At 39.6% G+C, this 16,405-nt stretch overlaps 1 protein-coding gene across 2 annotated transcripts; it reads right to left on the bottom strand.

The window, feature by feature from the left end:
• Positions 1-15: 15 nt before the first annotated feature.
• On the bottom strand, positions 16-15,330 carry pdk3a (pyruvate dehydrogenase kinase, isozyme 3a). Of its 2 annotated transcripts, XM_079662147.1 has the most exons (12): positions 14,931-15,330; positions 11,451-11,592; positions 10,667-10,738; positions 8,653-8,837; positions 7,190-7,279; positions 6,921-6,998; positions 6,422-6,498; positions 6,214-6,315; positions 5,985-6,092; positions 5,415-5,528; positions 2,714-2,834; positions 16-464 (listed from the first exon to the last, which is right to left on the bottom strand). In XM_079662147.1, exons 1-12 carry the CDS (start codon positions 15,031-15,033, stop codon positions 430-432), a joined length of 1,227 nt encoding a protein of 408 aa, XP_079518273.1. In that variant the 5' UTR covers positions 15,034-15,330; the 3' UTR covers positions 16-429. The 2 variants fall into 2 exon arrangements, with proteins under 2 accessions (XP_079518273.1, XP_079518274.1); XM_079662148.1 differs by having other exon boundaries at positions 16-2,834.
• Positions 15,331-16,405: the final 1,075 nt, after the last annotated feature.

The raw sequence follows: 16,405 nt of genomic DNA, 5'->3' as shown, positions 1-16,405 counted from the left end.
ACACAAACGATGCAGGAAATTGGCACACAACAGCAAAATGTTATTTATTGTCTCGTGCTGATATCAGACTGCTCACCATTTTGCATATTTTTTCATGACCGCCTACACAGCAAGGGGTTCATGCACAAAACTGGAGGTACAGGAGGATAGAAAACAGAGATCACTCCACACTGTACTGCAAACACATCGTTATATACACAATATTTACTAAAATGCACAAAGTAGTCTTTAACAGTAAAGGTCCACGACTACTGAAGACGCCTCTTAAAACCACCGATTCAAACTTAGCTGTTAAATGTGATTACAGGTGGTGAGCGGAGGCATTTTAAATAAACAAGGACAGTTTTTCTGAGCGTCTAACACTCGTTACTGCAGGTTTGTCCCTCAGGGAGACTGGCAGGTTTGAAGGCATCGGCAGTGAGGAACTATTCAGCTACTCTCCTTTCTTTTGGGATCAGAGGGAGCTGAAGGAGACGAGAGAAGGAAGTCACTTCAGATCATTTCAATTCTTAACACGCAATGCGAGCCATGCTTGATTTTTCAGTAGTTTACCAAAAAGGATATTGCTACTATGAAGGTGTTCAGATACAAGTGGTGACCTTGGATCTCTGCAAATCATAATTAATCTTCTGTGTGTCCAAAGAATTAGGTATGATGTGATTGTGTGAAGTTATTTGAAGGAAGAATATACATGTTGGGTCAGAAAGCGCACAAATAAATTCCCTTAATGTGATTTGTGGGACAAAAATCAAGTGTTTAGCGCTATCATTTAGTACAAAGATAATTTAGTCTTACATTTAACATTTAGAAGAAGAAAATCGGATTATTCAGAATTAAGTTTTGATATTTAACCCAACTCTCTTTCTAAAGACTTGATTTCCTTTTGTTTAAATAAAGAAACATTGCAGTAAGATACCGTTTTAACAGTTAACGCTGTTTCAATTTCAACGATAAAAATTAAACCCTGTGTTCCTCGTTTAAAATGAACTTAACAAATGGTGATAAAAACAAAAATACACAAACTGTGTTCATAAATCATTCATAACATAATACCAAAAGTAGAAGGTATGAGCGTGATTGGTCTAAAATGTGTAAAAAGCAGATGTAATGATGTGTTCCTACTTTTTCTGTTCTGATTGGTACATTGACATCATGCTGGTGAGGTTGAAGCTGCTTTGGTCCTTTTAGTTATCGTTAGAGCTAGCTCGCAAGCAGAAATGTCCCTCAGTCTTGTCGATCAATAGTATGTGTAAGTTACAGGGGTTAGAATACAAATAATCAGAAACTATTTTGATCAGATTTCCTGCTTGTCTCTGTTTCATATCATATTCAAGTAGGTTTTTGTGTTTTGGACTGACAAAACTAAACATCCAAAGACATCAGCTTTTACTTTAGGGTACTAGAGGACATTTTGTACTAATTTCTGCTGCTTTACATACCAAACAATTATCTAGAGAATATTCAATTAATCGATACCTAAAATATGTGTTGGTTGCAGCCCTAGCTTAGGTGGGCGTACAGTTGACTTAAAGGAGTGAAGATGTAAAATAGAAACAAAATATTCTCCAATTGTTAATGATCTTAAATCTCCACAGCCTTCGAAGCAGCTTTTTAAAACATAAAAAAACTAGAATAAGGCCTTCTCTCTTTAAAATAAAACGTCTAGATCTTAAAGGGGACCTATCATGCAAAATGCACTTTTGTACGTCTTTTCTACATGAATATGTTTCCCCGGTGTTCCAGGGAACTCACCAAGTGTCAGAAAACACAACCCTCTCTATTTTCCTCCATACCCAAATGTCTTAAAAAGGGGCTGCAACGGATCTGATACAGACTGATCCAGATTTGAACACTTCTATGAGGTCACAGAAGTGGCGCCACGGCTATTGGGCCAGCTCCACCAATCAGGAGGAGACAGCCACGGACATTGCCGTTGGAAAGCACTGGAGACGCTGTAGTACATATGCCAGGCCTGTAGATGGTGCCGTTCTCACAGAATCAGCCCATGCAAAGACAGTGTTAAACTGAGCGAAATGAGGAATGGCTAAAATGCATGATCTGTTTGGTATTTTGATAAATAAAAAGTATAAATATGTCTTATATAGGTATGGTCCTACACTATATTATTCAAATATAGCATGACAGGTCCACTTTAAATATAAATCTTGCTCTTCATGCATTTTTTTCTATAATTTTCCCAAAACAGTTTCTCTATGTTCCCAGGCTTAAATACAAAACTACTCTTTACTCTGCCAACGACACGCTGGCCTGATTGTGCGCTCGGTTCAAAAGTGTCTCCCTAAAGGAAGGAAATGAAACCTCCTGTTCTTCCAATCTGCACTGAAACTCAAACCTTTCTGTCTCTGCTGGTGTTTGAGCAGCAGAGACAGAAAGCCTTCCCTCAGCTGACGGTGAGAAAGCAGCGAGGGGTTTAATCAGCCACAGGAAGCAGCGGCCAAAAAACCAGAAAACGATGATGCAGTGGGTTCAGCTCATGGTCAGATAAAAGGGGAAACAAAGCCAAAACTAGTCAATAAAAGCTACGCGGATGAATCTCATTGTCTTTGGGTGCAGAAGTAATTAATCAATATGGTCCAAACATCAGGAATGTTAAAGCAGGTCTGATCAGAGCGTTCACCCAAGGGCAACGCTTCATCGTGCATGCTCCCAGCAGGGGGTCAGAGTTATCTCTTGGCTTTGTAATTGGACTTGCTGGCGTCTCTTGGCTCTCGGCTGGGGTTGCTCCAGTCGTCCGCCTCGGGGCTCGTCTTGTAGTGTCGCAGCGCAGACTTGTTGAAGACGGGAAGACGCTCGAAGGACTCGCTGGAGAGAGCCTGGAGAAAAGAGACACAGGACGATGAGAACTCATGGTTAATTATCTTTAAAAGACGACATATAATGCTCATGTTCAGGTGTATATCAGTATGTAGTGTCTCTACTTTCAAGAGTCCTCTCCTGCTGATGTTCAGGTGTATATCAGTATGTAGTGTCTCTACTTTAAAGAGTCCTCTCCTGCTGATGTTCAGGTGTATATCAGTATGTAGTGTCTCTACTTTAAAGAGTCCTCTCCTGCTGATGTTCAGGTGTATATCAGTATGTAGTGTCTCTACTTTAAAGAGTCCTCTCCTGCTGATGTTCAGGTGTATATCAGTATGTAGTGTCTCTACTTTAAAGAGTCCTCTCCTGCTGATGTTCAGGTGTATATCAGTATGTAATGTCTCTACTTTAAAGAGTCCTCTCCTGCTGATGTCCAGGTGTATATCAGTGTGTAGTGTCTCTACTTTAAAGAGTCCTCTCCTGCTGATGTTCAGGTGTATATCAGTATGTAATGTCTCTACTTTAAAGAGTCCTCTCCTGCTGATGTTCAGGTGTATATCAGTATGTAGTGTCTCTACTTTAAAGAGTCCTCTCCTGCTGATGTCCAGGTGTATATCAGTATGTAATGTCTCTACTTTAAAGAGTCCTCTCCTGCTGATGCTCAGGTGTATATCAGTATGTAGTGTCTCTACTTTAAAGAGTCCTCTCCTGCTGATGTTCAGGTGTATATCAGTATGTAGTGTCTCTACTTTAAAGAGTCCTCTCCTGCTGATGTTCAGGTGTATATCAGTATGTAGTGTCTCTACTTTAAAGAGTCCTCTCCTGCTGATGTTCAGGTGTATATCAGTATGTAGTGTCTCTACTTTAAAGAGTCCTCTCCTGCTGATGTCCAGGTGTATATCAGTATGTAATGTCTCTACTTTAAAGAGTCCTCTCCTGCTGATGTTCAGGTGTATATCAGTATGTAGTGTCTCTACTTTAAAGAGTCCTCTCCTGCTGATGTTCAGGTGTATATCAGTATGTAATGTCTCTACTTTAAAGAGTCCTCTCCTGCTGATGTCCAGGTGTATATCAGTGTGTAGTGTCTCTACTTTAAAGAGTCCTCTCCTGCTGATGTTCAGGTGTATATCAGTATGTAATGTCTCTACTTTAAAGAGTCCTCTCCTGCTGATGTTCAGGTGTATATCAGTATGTAGTGTCTCTACTTTAAAGAGTCCTCTCCTGCTGATGTTCAGGTGTATATCAGTATGTAGTGTCTCCACTTTAAAGAGTCCTCTCCTGCTGATGTTCAGGTGTATATCAGTATGTAGTGTCTCTACTTTAAAGAGTCCTCTCCTGCTGATGTTCAGGTGTATATCAGTATGTAGTGTCTCCACTTTAAAGAGTCCTCTCCAGCTGATGTTCAGGTGTATATCAGTATGTAGTGTCTCTACTTTAAAGAGTCCTCTCCTGCTGATGTTCAGGTGTATATCAGTATGTAGTGTATCTACTTTAAAGAGTCCTCTCCTGCTGATGTTCAGGTGTATATCAGTATGTAGTGTCTCTACTTTAAAGAGTCCTCTCCTGCTGATGTTCAGGTGTATATCAGTATGCAGTGTCTCTACTTTAAAGAGTCCTCTCCTGCTGATGTTCAGGTGTATATCAGTATGCAGTGTCTCTACTTTAAAGAGTCCTCTCCTGCCGCCATGTTGGAACAGTCAAAATATGTTAGTAAAGAAATGCAACAGGAGCCTTTTAACTTATTGGAATTAAATTCAGATCTAATAAACTCACTTCTGAGTAGCCATAACCTCCTTTGAGACATGCAGGACCGATTAGCAAATACAACATGAAATGTGAATTATTTGGCATTTCCACATCTTTTATATCATTATAAAGCCAAGTCAACTTTAACCCTTAGATGCCCTTAGAGTGGCTGGACCCTACCTTCTTCCATAAGTGGGTCAAAAAGGACCCGTATTTGAATAATATGTGTTTTTATGCCATTTTTGTCATTTTGGTTAAGAGAAATCACTTTTATAATATTTAGTATTATATTTTGGTTCACACCAGAAATATTTTATATTTAATTTTTTCACTATTTATAATTTGCATTTTTTTTACATTTGGAAAAAAAAAACGAAATTCCATAGAAAATGCATGCGGGTCATTTTTGACCCACTTATGGAAGCTTGGAGTAGAAATACAAAAACTACAATTTCTTAAAATGTAAATTAAAAAATGTAATGGCATGATATCCAAAACCAGTTTTTTGAGGAATAGCTGGAATATGAAATGATAAAAAAATGTTATTATAAAGATACTCTAAGAAAACCACCTCACCGGGTCAACAAAGACCCACTCATGCGTCTAAGGGTTAAGAAGTAATCCCTAGAGTTGGAGGAAAATAGATTTTTATTACATTTTGACTTTGCTTGCCGTCTTCATGCTAAGCCTAGCTAAGCTCATTCTGGCTCTTGCTCCATCCTTGTTGTACAAATGAGAGTGAAATCATCTTACACTATTAAAGCGAAAAGATAAACTAGCATATTTCTTTAAATATCACACAATCTTTGACCTTCCTGAGTCATGCTCCACATCACCCTGGCTCTCCTTACCTTCAGATAGATGACGGCGTCGGTGCCAACGCCATCCATGGAGTACAGTTTCAGATCCCCCTGGAAGTATCGGGCGTAGAGCCTGGAAATCGGCAAACCGTAGCCAAATCCAGCCTGTTGGGAGGGGGGAGGGGGAGGGAGGGGAGGGGAGTGGAGGGGAGGGTGGCAGAATGTGATTTCCCAGAAGTCATGAGAAATGTATGGGTGAAAATAGCTTTTGAAAAGGTCACATGGGGTCAATACTGGTGTGTTTTATGTAAAATGATGTAAAAGTAAGATGTCCAAAGTGACGTCTTTAAACATGTTTCTTTAGTTCAAACCAAAATATATTCACATAATTATTATAAAACAAAGACAAGATCAATATTTGTCAGACTGAAAACTGCATTTCGTGACATTTCTGCATGAAAAACGACCGATTATCCAAACATTTTGACTTGATTCTCCGGCATTGAGTCGACCAATAGCTGCAGGTTTAAGGACAAGCACTAATGGAGAGACATGAAGTGTGTGTGTGTGTGCGTGCGTGCGTGCGTGCGTGCGTGCGTGCGTGTGTGTGTGTGTGTGTACCAGTGGCACAGTGCCTGGCTGCAGGCTGGGTGTAGGAGCCGTGGAGTACATGTAGTTAAACAGACGGTCGATCTTCCTCAGGGGAACTCCTCCTCCTCTGTCGCTGATCTGAGGGAGGATCGAGGCACAGATGAGGAAGGACACACACTTGTATGTGTAAAGGTGTGTGTGTGTGTGTGTGTGTGTGTGTGTGTGTGTGTGTGTGTGTGTGTGTGTGTGTGTGAGTTACCTTCACTGAGAGATCCTCTTTACCCAGAGTGACCTTGGCCTTCACTGGAGGTAACCCCTCCTCGTTGTCCTCGTGAAGCTCCACCGTGGCTCTCATCGAGTTCTGCAAAAGTCCTGATAGAGTTATAATCACACTGCAATTCAATTACAATTAAAGAGTATCTACTGAGCCCCCCCCCTCCCCCCCCCCCGATGCTGCACACTCTCACCTTGAAGAGCTCGAACAGCATGTGGAACAGGTGAGAGGGAACGTACACCGCCTGGATGGGCTTATCAGGGGCCTTCACTGGAACAAAACAACAAAAAGAAGCGTGAGAAAAATGCGCAGAGTGCCAGATTTAGCCTCGTTTTTATCACCGAGGTTGATGGCATTGATAGAAAACAAAAACGTGCACACGCAAAGCTGGTTTGTTGATGATAATAACAGGATGAGGTCATGTTTAATGCACCACATACTAATGTCCTTTCCGTACATTCACAGCTTCTACTGATTACTTGCCTTTTTGTAAATGTTATTGTCTTCCACCAATTTTATTATTTTTTGGCAACACATGTCAATTAAGCCTATTTAATTTAATTTAACTTTTATAGTATATTATGTTGTGTACATTTCTGGTCAAAAGTCATATTTATTTAAAAGTGTACGTCTTGGAACGTAAGACACATTTCGTGAAATATTAGGAAAAAAAAAAAATCAGAATCTCTTACTGTTGAACTCTTCGATCTTCAGCTTGGGAGCTGCTAGGTAATATTTCTCACAGAGCATCCGGGCTGTGTCGTAGGCATCTGAGGAAACAAAACACGAGTCGGGACGGGAGAAGGAGAGTTCATGTTTTCATTCAGATTCATTTCTGCAGCTCTGGATCCTCGCTGCTAAACCTTTATTATTATATAAACATGGCGTTTACAGTAAATGAACTTGTTAGATTTGGGCCACTGCTGCGGCTGATTGTATAATCAGAGGATTTTAAACTCACCAGTGACGACCTCAGCCACGCTGCAGGTGGGGTCGATGCTGCCGATGTGTTTGGGGTGTGCAGGGTTTGTGTCGTTACCGAACAGAAGAGCTGCACAGAAAGAAGAAATACAAGTTATTACAAATAATGAAATAAAAGCCGTTTGAAGAGAAGGGGCCGTCACAGAAATCTACGAGCTTCTAGGATAGACGAGTGATTTCGCTGATAGTGACTGGAATATGTTGAAAAATGATGAATACCGTAATTTTCGGACTAATAAGCCGCAGCAGCTAAATTGAATGATGTGTACATATATAAGCCGCACTGGACTATAAGCCGCAGGTGTTTTAATGTTTCATTACCATATGTAAGGGTTCGTGCACAGAGGGGATTGTCGGGAAAGAGAGGGCTGTTTGAGGAAGCTCCCATTTATTAACATTTCAACAAACAAGTTGCATATTTGCATAACGTATTCAAGTGTTAGCATTTAGTGCAATAGTAGCTACAGAACATGTACTGTGCTATGTAAACTGTACTGTATCACATAGCGTTTCAGACACACAAACTTTTCAACTTTCAAACTTAAACGGTGCGCTCCCAGCGCACGTGCCGGCAGTGATCTACAGCAGTGGTTTTCAACCAGTGGTACGGGGACAAACTGTCTCGCTCTCGTGATGTCTGTCTGTCTTGCTCTCGTTCTGTCTCTCGTACCACTCTCGGTTCCACTTTTACTTTTGCGCGCTACCTGTCTCACTCTTTTCCGGCCTCCAGCTTTTCCTGCTGGAGCCCGCCGCTTAAAGGTGGGGGGCGCGGACCGGCCATAGAGCCCATAGAGTTAAAGGTGGTGGACTGTAACCTGTAAAATCCATAGATTTAGGAGGTCCCCTAGTGGCCGTTAGCTGTACAAATCCATAGATTAGCCGCACCATTATATAAGCCGCAGGGTCGAAAAATTGGAAAAAAGGCGCGGTTTATAGTCCGAAAATTACGGTACATGTTAAGTTATCTTCAGTACACTAGGTTGTGGCAAGGCACTATGACATTTTAGTTAAGTTGTATGTTTTAGAGAGACAAGCTCATATTTTTTATTTAAAAATTGTATACATTTTTCTAGTTTAATTATATCCAAAGTTCAAAATAAGAGTTTAACAAATTCAGGATGTTTTTAAAAGTCAGTTGTGAATCATGTGTTAAAATACTCATGATCTAAATATTCTCCAAAACCTTGAGCCCCCCCAGGAACAGACAGTATTTGTGGTGTAATGAAATGATTTGAAGAGAAGGGCGAGTCACCAAAATCTACAAGCTTCTAGGATAAACTGGAATATGTTCAATATAGTTACCAAAATGATGAACACATGTTAAGTTATCTTCAGTACAGTAGGCTGTGGCAAGGCACTATGAAGTACTGGATTTATTTACTTAATTAAAAGTTAATTTGTATGTTTTATTGATATCTGGTTCGTGGTGTTTCTGGGACCCACTGTGCTGGTTGATGAGCATGCGGAAGGAGATGCGGTTGGTGTAGAATCGGTCCAGGAAGTACTGGATGTTGCTGCTGATGAACGGGTCGAAGCCGAACTTCTCCTTGTACTCGATGACCCCCGCCGCCATGGTGGGAACCACGTCGTTGTGCCGGTTACGGATCTCAATCAACAGGTCCAGGAAACTGAGGAATAGATTACAAAAATGTAATGAGAAGGGAAAATAAATAGTTAAACAAACTCATCAATGAGCAACCTGTTGTGTCATTCTCAGAGGTGGGAAGTAGTGGAGTACAAATACTTCATTACTTTACTTAAGTACATTGTTCTGGTATCAGTACTTTACTCCACTACTTATTTTCCTGACCACTTTTTACTTTGACTTCTTAGATTTTGAACACAAATACCTGTACTTTCTACTTCTCACATGTTGAACACAAATACCTGTACTTTCTACTTCTTACATTTTGAACCCAAATACCTGTACTTTCTACTTCTTACATGTTGAACTCAAATACCTGTACTTTCTACTTCTTACATGTTGAACACAAATACCTGTACTTTCTACTTCTTACATGTTGAACTCAAATACCTGTACTTTCTACTTCTTACATGTTGAACTCAAATACCTGTACTTTCTACTTCTTACATGTTGAACACAAATACCTGTACTTTCTACTTCTTACATGTTGAACTCAAATACCTGTACTTTCTACTTCTTACATGTTGAACTCAAATACCTGTACTTTCTACTTCTTACATGTTGAACACAAATACCTGTACTTTCTACTTCTTACATGTTGAACACAAATACCTGTACTTTCTACTTCTTACATTTTGAACACAAATACCTGTACTTTCTACTTCTTACATTTTGAACACAAATACCTGGACTTTCTACTTCTTACATGTTGAACTCAAATACCTGTACTTTCTACTTCTTACATGTTGAACACAAATACCTGTACTTTCTACTTCTTACATGTTGAACTCAAATACCTGTACTTTCTACTTCTTACATGTTGAACTCAAATACCTGTACTTTCTACTTCTTACATGTTGAACACAAATACCTGTACTTTCTACTTCTTACATGTTGAACTCAAATACCTGTACTTTCTACTTCTTACATGTTGAACACAAATACCTGTACTTTCTACTTCTCTCATTTTCCAAACAGGCTGGTTCCTTTAGTCTGAATGTGTGTTTGGTGGCGTGATCATTATTATTTAGAGTCATTGCGTGCCTATTGATTTGAACACGATCCGTGTATCCATCATTTCCTGGTCTTCTCTAAAGAAGAGGGACCAATGAAAACGTTGTCATGTTGCCGTTGTTCAGCATGGAAACATTCATTAGCTAACAATGACATTATTGTTCTATTAATATAAAGGGAGGTCAGGTACTCTTTAAAACAGCTGCTAGTGATGGGTACTTTTTACTGAAGTACATTTCAAAGTTCTTTACTTTGACTTGAGTAAAGAAGTTTAGTCAGTACTTCTACTTTCACCAGAGTATTTTTTAACACGAGTATCTGAACTTCTACTTGAGGAAAGGATGTGTACTTTTGCCATCTCTGGTCATTCTGAGATCTTCAGTGAGGTTGGACATTGGAAAACATCATGCACAAGTTTCTATTATAAAAAAAAATTGGCTTTCATTTAATATCAAGAAATAAATTGCACTCAAAATGCTCAGTCAGAGTCTTTTAGAAAGTACATTTCTATCTGTTTTCTTGATCTAAAAGTTCTTCACAAAGCATTAAGATGACTCATGATAGCTTGTTATCACTGTTCTTTTCATTTCCAGTGATCCACAGTCTCCATAGAAGCGTGACGGTCTTATCCAAATCCCTGTATGTTTTAATCTGTTGTTCTGCGGGGGCATGGTGACATTAAAAACACTGTGCAGACGGCACGTCTACATGCAGTCATAAAGCCAGCTTGCAAAATCTGCAGCTTACATATTGAATGTGCATTCTGTGAATCATTAATAAAAGACAGTGTTCTCTCACTCGTTCAGAGCCTTAGGGTCCTCCGGCTTTCTGTTCTCATACTCCAGCAGCTCCACGAAGCTTTGCATGTACCTGGTAAAACAGTCAGAGGGCAAAGGGCAGTTACTAACAACGCTATAACACAGGGTGTCCAAACTACGGCAGGTTAAAAAAGTATAATGAAATGAAACTTGAGCTTGTCTTGTATCGTAAATATATCCGTAAACATATATTACACATTATAGTGTTCTTTTGCTCACTTTACAATAAATTCAGTCAATTACATTTGAAAATATTTTCTAACAAATAGAATAGAATAGAATATTTTTTGTCATCATACAAAGTACAACGAAATGTCTTTGGCAACTCTCACTGCAGTAAAAAATAGACACAAATAAATAAATAAACACAAATACAGTCTAAATATATATGAGTAAAATAGCCATAAGTATGTCTAAATAGTAAATAGTGGTTCAAGTCTAAGTCGATAAAGCCCAATAACTTATACACATAACAAACCCTTCCTATTTCCTCTCATGATAATCAATCTGGGGCTCCTGTTGTAAGGAATGAGCCGCTAACAGATTCAATGAAACTCTCTGGAGAGCTGTGATGTAGGCTGTTCATTTTTCTTAAAGCAGATTCAAGTATCAAGAATAATTGACCTACTTTTGATGGATTTTGCTAATTTATAACTGAACTTATGATGATACCTTTAGCGAGTGGCCCAGGCCGTCGTATGTTTGGACACCCCTGATATAAATTGTATCAACAGGAAGCGATATGAAGTGTCTGGAGGAAGTACCATTTCTGCACCAGTCTGACGGAGGGCATGCCCAGCAGGGGGTCTGGCAGCAGGTTGGTCTCCCTCATGGTGTTGGCCAGACGCACCGGCAGCTCCTTGCGCAGGAACATGTACGACGTTTTCTCACAAGCATTGTCCCGGCCTGAAACACGCAAACAAACAAACAAACAAACAAACAAACAAACACATTCTCAAAGCAGCTGAGAGAGGAATATCTGGTAGAGATTAACATGTCATTATTTTCTGTTTCTGCCAGGACACAGGTTCAGAATTCTGCTTTTTGTATTGCCATTGCTCATACTGTGGATTTCAGAAGACACCTTCCTGTTAAATAGACTTTTCTATCACAGTGGGTTTCTCAATCAAAACAATCTGCAGAGTAACAGCGGCTAAAAAGGGTTTTTCTCCAAGCATTCTGTTTCAAAACACTAAGATTTATAGGTTTTTAAAGGAAAATGTGGCTTAAAACTGGATAAAAAGTGAATGTATGACAGCTTCTTGCAGACAACGCTGATGCATGCTCAAAGGGCGACACATTTACCCAATGAAACTGTCACACATGACCTCTTTGGTGCCATGAACCCTTTCCAACACGATGAAATAATGACAACATGCATTTGTTTTTAACTTTAACGTGAACCCTGAAACGTGTGCATTTTTACATAGCAGAAAATAACTTTGTTTACACCCTGATAAGGAAACCCTGAATAAAGCAGTTTCAGGTAAATAATCTCACATGACCTCTTTGGTGTCACGAACCCTTTCCAACACTAATGACAAAATGCATTTGTTTTAAACAAAGTGATTCTCATGTGCAGCTCTACAGAGCCACCACAGAGCCTGTCAGAGGAGGCAAACAGCGGCGAACACCAAATGCTTAACTGGGAGCTGCAGTCAGTTTCAATTTTCAACCTTTAATATGACACCTTAAACTCTGCGGACACGCTGTCCAACATTAACCTGAAGCATACGAGTAAATCTTAAAGAGAGGGGGGGTCTTAAAGGTTAGAAGGGTTTCACTTTTAGATCTACAGAGGAAAAACTGAATTACTGCCGTGTAATGGTAAAAATCTGTCTCAGGAATCACCGTGACTTTGCATTTATTAACAACCGAAATGCAATGTACTCCAGCGCCACATAAAAGCACACACGCTTTCACTTTACTAAAAAAAAAGGTCTTCACACGATGCGAAGACATGTTGTTCGTACAGGAAGCGTGATACTGGGACTCTGCACTGAGCGTGACTTTAACCCTTAAACACAGAGAGATGTTTCAGTGAAACTAGATGAGCTCGCAGAATAAAAAGGACATATCCTCCCAGCAGCAACTTCCTCTGATTCAGCAACACGGAGGCACGGCTCCTACATTCTTAAAATTGGGAAATGAAAGCAACATACACACACACACACACACACACACACACACACACACTCTCTGTTGCAAAGATGATGTCTCATGTGTAGGGTCGCAAAGGGGCGGAAGTTTTCGGGTACATTTCCATGGGAAGTTAAGGTGGGGAATTTTGGAAATATTGGAAACATTATATATTACGTGTCACTTGTTAGACCCTTTTATCCAAGGTGATTTACATACTCAATACTGAGGGCAATCCCCACAGGAGCAATTTGGGGTGAAGTGTCTCAGGGACACAACGACATGCTGACTACAGTGGGGTTTGAACCTGTGACCCCCTGATCCGAAGACCAACACACTAACCCACTGCGCCACACGCATAAATATAAATGTTTGGTCATAAGAAAGCATCCATGCAAAATGATACAATTAAAAAACATGAGATTTCAACAGATTTATTTATAAGTAGAACAGAACAAGTTTTAATTATTTTATTGAACAATAATTTGTTTCATTGAAGAACAAAAACATGAATGTTGAGTTAAATATTACTCAGTCATCCCCCCCAACCCCACTCATTCAAAAATGAACAAAAATGCACCCCCCATCCAAAAATCCCCACGATATCATCCGTGCATGTGATGGAGGAATGCACAGTGCCTGTAGGGGGTGTGGTCTCAATAGCCATGCAGTAAGCAGTGTGAGGAATAATGTCATGGATATTCAAGTGTACTTGAATGGCATCTGTTTGTTTTAGTCAAGATTATGATAAAATATACTTTCTCCAACTATATTTAAGTTCCCTATGAAGAGCCAACCTTCAATTCAGAAAATGCCCAGTTATTCCCATGGAAAGTTTCCATCTTTGAAAATTCCCGGAATTTTGCAACCCTACTCATGTGTCCCCGTCTGAAACACACCTTCATGAGTGGACCCACTGCGCTCTCACACACACACACACACACACACACACACACACACACACACACACACACACACACACACACACACACACACACACACACACACACACACACACACACACACACACACACACACACACACACACACACACACACACACACACACACACACACACACACACACACACACACACACACACACACACACACACACACACACACACACACACACACACACACACACACAAGCCTCGAGTGTTGCTTACAGCGCCGTCATCTCACATTTCAAGTCTCATCGTTAAGTTATTATTGACTCATGCAGAGAGAGGACTAACACTGAGTGCAGGTACTTAGAAAGAGCCTTCTAGGAACTTTAATTTGTGTAATACAAAACTTCAATTAATCAAGTCCTGAAAACAGCATCTAAAGATCGACATCAACCGGAAAGTAAAGATTAAACATCAGCAGAAGCAAATCCACAGTCAAAAGTGCTGCACTCAAAAGCTGACTGAAGTAAAAGTACACATTAAATATTAAAGAAATATACTTTTTTTGTATACTACTAAAGTAACTTCACTCCGTATGCAAAAGGGTGCATATCAGAATAATACCTTATATATTATTGGATTAAATTGTGTGTATCACTATTATATTACAGCTGGTACATACTGCTATCTAAAGCTGTAATAATACACCTAATGTATTGTATCATTTGAATACCTGAATCTGTAAAGGAAATTAAGTTATCATTAAATGAAGTTAAGAGGAAGTATAAAGAAGCATAACATGTAAAATAAAAAAGGTACAAATACCTCAAATGTGTACTTTTCCGAGTTAAAGTACTTCCTGTTACTGGCAAACATGAGTAACTTATTTGCACCATTGTGTCACTTGCACTATTGTATGTAAGTATGTTGTAAGGTGCATTGCTTCATTGCTTTCACTTTGACACTACATCTTGTAAATCTTGCAGTTTAAAAAACCCATGTAAGCAGTCCTTCACTGCAGACCAATATCTCTATTAATTAAGCAGAGTCACGTGTCCACATAGTAAACACCTGCGGAGCCTTCATCATGCACAGTGCTGCTGTTTGTGCAGATAGATGACACACCATAACAAAGTGTAATGCTACAAAATGCAATGAATAAACACAATGAAGGAATGCAAGGCCCCTGATATCAAGTCTTAAAGATGAAACTCACCAAAATCCAGAAACTGCTTAATGGAGAGAGGGGAGGGGGAGAACCTGGAGTAAAACTCGATTTTAGGGTTGGTGCTTTTCAGCAGAGACACGAAGATCCTCATTGTGCAAGTTTAATTGAACGATGATGCCTCAGAATGAAATTCAGAACACACACATCTCATCCCCGTTAGTATTGACAGCAGAACCCGGAAAGTCCTGCTCTCTCCTGCGTCACAGAGGCTCCCGGCCCGCGGGCCACCGGAGGACAGACAGCAGAGAGGAGGGTGAGAATTAATGTCCATAAGGGAGCAGAAACACACCGACGATATGTTGCAAAGAAGGATTCCTAGATCTACATCGTTGAACAATCAGTCCAGGACAACATTTTCTAGCTAGACGTGATCAAAGGTCGACTTCCTGTTACAGTTTTTCAAAATAAAACAACACACTGGAGGAACTAATGGACAGCACACTTTAAAAACAACGTCATCTCAAGGTGCTTCACAAAGCTAAAAGGAGAAAATAATCAAATAAAAAAATCTTCCCGCGCCCGCTCTGCAGTACCTCCGCGACCCACCGGGGTCACACCCCACAGTTTGAAAACCACTGAAAGAACCACTACAGATATCTTAAATTCTATTTTATTTTGAAGGAACATTCTTCAGAGTTCCCTTTTTTTGCATCAGTTTGACAGTTGAACCAGATTCAACCGCACTTGACTCTGGCTTGTTGATGCACTGCGGTGATTGGCTGAAAATCAGGAAGTGGGTGAAAGCGATGACTCTATTGGACCTGCTGCCTGTCAATCACCGTGTTTACGTTGCATTGTTTATCTGCAGCCTCTAACCGTAATACAGCAGGTTATTTCCTCCGTCTGTTTACATGACACATGTGATTTGGTGACTGGCTTAAAACTGGTTTACTGATGCAAAATGTCCCATGGCATGGTAGGAAGGCTATTGTTATGGCAACTACCTGTAAGAGTATTAAGGCAGGTAATGATTATTATGATATATTTAGGTTATTTACTACACTGAAAGTATGTAGGTAAATGTAGGGAAATACTATTAAAATATCTTATTTTGTTAGATTATTATGACTTGTGTAAGTAGTATTATTATTTTGGTTGAGGTCTCATGACTTATAAGTAACTCAATAAATATTACAATAAAACATATACCTAGATACACTTGTTCTTTATTTTATGCTTTTATTGTTAAGTTTGTAAACAAAAATACTATTATTAGTCAGAAATGCCATCACAATTAACGAAACGAGACACCTTCACAACGTCAACATTATTAAAAATAAAAAATAACTACAATCATTTTCATTCACAATGGAACGATTTGAATTCCCAAATTTTATATTTAAAAAAACAGATTTTAAGCAATTCAACAATTACCAATAAGCTATGCTTGTTTATGATTGGAATAGTGTGTGTGAAGTTGTCCTTCCTCCCAGACATGATGAATATGTACTGTATGTCTGCGG

This window comes from Notothenia rossii, assembly GCF_949606895.1.
Source record: "Notothenia rossii genome assembly, chromosome: 12".
NCBI lineage: Eukaryota > Metazoa > Chordata > Actinopteri > Perciformes > Nototheniidae > Notothenia > Notothenia rossii.
Note: the sequence above shows the minus strand (reverse complement) of the source record. Positions and strands in the feature narration are given on the sequence as shown.